The sequence below is a fragment of the Rhinopithecus bieti genome, unplaced genomic scaffold, assembly GCF_001698545.2.
Source record: "Rhinopithecus bieti isolate Rb0 unplaced genomic scaffold, ASM169854v2 scaffold_31127, whole genome shotgun sequence".
Taxonomy (NCBI): Eukaryota; Metazoa; Chordata; class Mammalia; order Primates; family Cercopithecidae; genus Rhinopithecus; species Rhinopithecus bieti.
Window position 1 is genome coordinate 141,489 of NW_016813970.1, and position 3,511 is coordinate 144,999.

The 3,511-nt window shown below is 50.3% G+C and overlaps 1 protein-coding gene across 3 annotated transcripts in view; it reads right to left on the minus strand.

Annotated features, from left to right (window-relative positions):
• Nucleotides 1-3,210, minus strand: part of TAC1 (tachykinin precursor 1) — an 8,804-nt gene extending 5,594 nt beyond the window's left edge. Inside the window, exons 1-5 of one of the 3 annotated variants that reach the window (XM_017849299.1) lie at nt 2,920-3,210; nt 2,380-2,511; nt 1,302-1,398; nt 836-880; nt 290-313 (exon numbers count right to left, since the gene is read on the minus strand). In XM_017849299.1, the coding sequence (XP_017704788.1) occupies nt 290-313; nt 836-880; nt 1,302-1,398; nt 2,380-2,502 (289 nt within the window). In that variant the 5' untranslated portion in view covers nt 2,503-2,511; nt 2,920-3,210. The other 2 variants (XM_017849300.1, XM_017849301.1) reach the window with 2 other exon arrangements.
• Between the last annotated feature and the right edge of the window lie 301 nt (nt 3,211-3,511).

Genomic DNA, 3,511 nt, shown 5'->3' on the forward strand with positions numbered 1-3,511 from the left:
TCTAATCCTAGGATTGAAATTCTTATCTAAAACTAACAATTTAAGGGACTTAAAAGACTTTTTCTTCTTTTTTAATATAATGCATCTCTTTGCTAAGTACAATATGTCTAAACAACACAGCTTTAAACAACCATATTCTGGATGTAATACGAATCTCCCCCATTCTTATATTGTCTTCATTAAACATATTAAGCCTTAGGGTTATGACAGAAAATAAAGTAAGATAAAGTGAAATTCAATATAATTTTACATTTAAATTTGATAAATGTCAAAACAATTTTCAACTTACTTTTGTGAGAGATCTGGCCATGTCCTAGAAGAAAGATAAAATTATCAAACACATATACATTTGTTTTAAAGATGCTACATTATCTTTTATAAAATAATTTGATTATCAAAATATGTAATATTTTCTATCTATATATTATCCTGAGGAATAAGGCAGAACCATAAATGCTAAACAACTTATTAATACTAAAAACTAAATATTTAAACAAACAAATGGAATTTTTATTAAGTGCCTTCTATGGGATTCAAACCTAGAACTATGAGACTTTTGAGACCTCTTATTGACTATAAGACTGTAGTATTTCCCACCTTCAAGACTGGCCACCCATTGAGAGAGAGAGAAAGAGAGAGAGTGGCAGAGACAGAGAGAGAGAGAGAGACAGTGACAGCGAGAGAGTGACAGAGAGATCGAGAGAGAGTATGCAAATCCATCTTTTTATTAAACAGGCATGATCCAGATCTTGTATTTCAGCCCATAAAAGATTTTATTTCACTTTCCTACATGTGCTTTCACAATAGTAAAATAAAGATTTATAGGAATGTTTACCATAAAGAGCCTTTAACAGGGCCACTTGTTTTTCAGTTGAGGAATCTGACAAGAGACGAATTGTCATTACATGTTCCACTGATGGTGCGATGAATTCAAGGAAACAATATTTCTATCCCAAGACAGATCTACTCTCACCTCAGGGAATGCTACAAAATCCTGTTCCACATGCACTTGGATCAACTGCAGTACTACCACCCCTGGAGGCCCGTGTCTTCCCTTTGTCAGTTTGGATCTTTAGTCAAGGGAGCTCTTCACTCGAATACAGTGAGGCATGCGAACCAGATCTTTCCCTCCCCCTGCGGGCCCGTGCGTGCCTTAGTGCGGTGGGCAATGTCGCGCCTGGGTTACACCCCTCTTGGAGTGGAAATCTCTATTCAGAGCGAGAGACCCTGGGGTACTCCGAGAAGGAGTGAGCAGACAGGACGGGCTGCCCAAGACACCTAGGGACGGTCGCCCATCTCACCAGCATCCCGTTTGCCCATTAATCCAAAGAACTGCTGAGGCTTGGGTCTCCGGGCGATTCTCTGCAGAAGATGCTCAAAGGGCTCAGGCAGTTCCTCCTGGGGGACAAAAGCACGGACAAAGGGCGTGTAAGGCAACCGGAGCGAGGCACCCAGCAACCCGAGCCCTTCCCGCTGTACTCCGGCCCCGAGGCGGGGGGAGGCAGCTTTCCCCACGCTCGGGCTGAGCGGGGTACCTCCCGAGGCGCTCCCTCTCTGCGCCCCGCCTCGCTGAACCCGCGTCCCGTCCCCCGCAAGCCTGCCAGGGCGAGTTAGCAGCTGGCTCGGCGTCTTCAAGCCTCGAGCGCTTTCCGTTCTTTCCTCCCAGCCCGGGAACCTTCCCTCATCTGCCGCGCCGCCACCTGACTTTGTCTTGTCTCGGTGCCGGCTTTGTAGAGTCCTCACCGCCCTAAATGCACACAGGTGTGTGTGATCTGGGGCTGGGGCTGCGGTGGGGAAGGGTGACAACGTTTTATAGACGACTTTCACCCTTCTCCCGAGGCGCGCTCCCCAGTGCCAGTAGCCTACGAGTTTCTAAAGGAAAACTTCAAGCTACATCCTCAGGTCCGCAAAACAAACGTGAAGGCAGGAAATTAACTTCCCTCCAGCCTCCAGCTCTCCAATCCCCCTGCAGCTCGCGCGTGTGCCCGCTGCTGCCCGCGACCAAGGCGCCCTCTGCCCGTGCCCAGACGCTAGGGCAGTGCAGCTGGACCGGAGCCCCCGAAATCCCCATTCCTGGGGGATGAAATCTTACGAGATTTATGATCTTGTGGGGATCTCGGGCTCATCCGGGAGGGCATCCCTGCTGCAGGGAGTTCCTGGGCTGGACGGTGCAGCCCTCAGGAAGAAACTTGAATCGTGGGCACAAAATCCCGTGAGGAACCCGGGAAATAGTGCCCCTTTCCATCCTCCCGCACGCATCCGCTGCCTCTCGTCGTGGTCGCGGTGCCTGCCACGTTAACTAGGGTGCTGCTGTGTGGGAAGGTGACAGCTCCCGAGCCCGGGAAAAAGGGTGCGGGCCGTCCTGGGAAGGGGCCTCACCTTGATCTGGTCGCTGTCGGACCAGTCGGACCAGTAATTCAGATCATCATTGGCTCCTATTTCTTCTGCAAACAGCTGAGTGGAGACGAGAAAAAAGACTGCCAAGGCCACGAGGATTTTCATGTTGAATTTCTGGGAAGGGGTAGTGGGAGAAGAGACCAAAGAGAGAAATGATATATCTATTAGGAGTGGTTATCCAAGAGTTAGAGCAACAGAATTTTCTGCCCCACAACGGATGAACTAAGATAAAAAATACAAGGACTAAAGTCTCACCTGTACCCGTTAGGCGAGAGAATCGCGTCCCAAAGATTCTCCAACCCTCTTCTCCCTGAATCCCAACTCCCCCAGCCCTCTAACCCACCAACCCACACCTTCAAACCAGGAAACTCTGCAGGTGGAAGACAAAGAGGGGCGTTGGCGTTTGGGAAGCCAGTCTCCCCACTGTCCCTCGCCGCAGCGGCGCACCCAGCGCGGCCACCTCGGACAGATGCGGGGTGGAGTGACCCGGGCAGCCGCGGCCGGCACTGCGTGGGTACTTACTGCGACTGACAGTCCCGTGGGGTGCTGGGTTCCTCGGGTTCCTCCGAGTGCACGCTGGTCGCTCCGCACTCTAGGTGGCTGCGGCCGGGAAGGAGGAGGTCAGAGCGCGCTCTTTCGCCTGCTGAGTGCCTTGCGGTATTTATCCCAGCCTCCTCGAGCCTCCAAACCCATGTGACATTCTCCCCACGCGACTTTCTGCTCAATATTTAATTAGCCGCCTCCTCTCCTTTCGCTTGCGTGATTGAGAGTTTCCGAGACGGTAACTCGTCGATGCCCATAACATCTGGACCCAATTGGGTTCTAAATGACGCAATTTTAGGAAAATCGAGGTCTCGCCATCCAATCGGGAGCGGCCTGCTTCCGTCTGCAGATCTGACGCCCCCTCCCCTCTCCTTTGAAACTGGGTTTCGTGACACCTGAGATTACTCATCAAATTTGAGCAAAGTGACTCATTCCTTGGACTTCGGTAACTTTTCCGTCCCTTGAGACGTCAGGATAAGTTGCACTTTTGAGGATGGCCAAATAACTGTAGGTGTTCAGACATTTCATCGGAAATCAGGCTAAGAAAGGAGGACTTCAGTTGAGGGGAGAT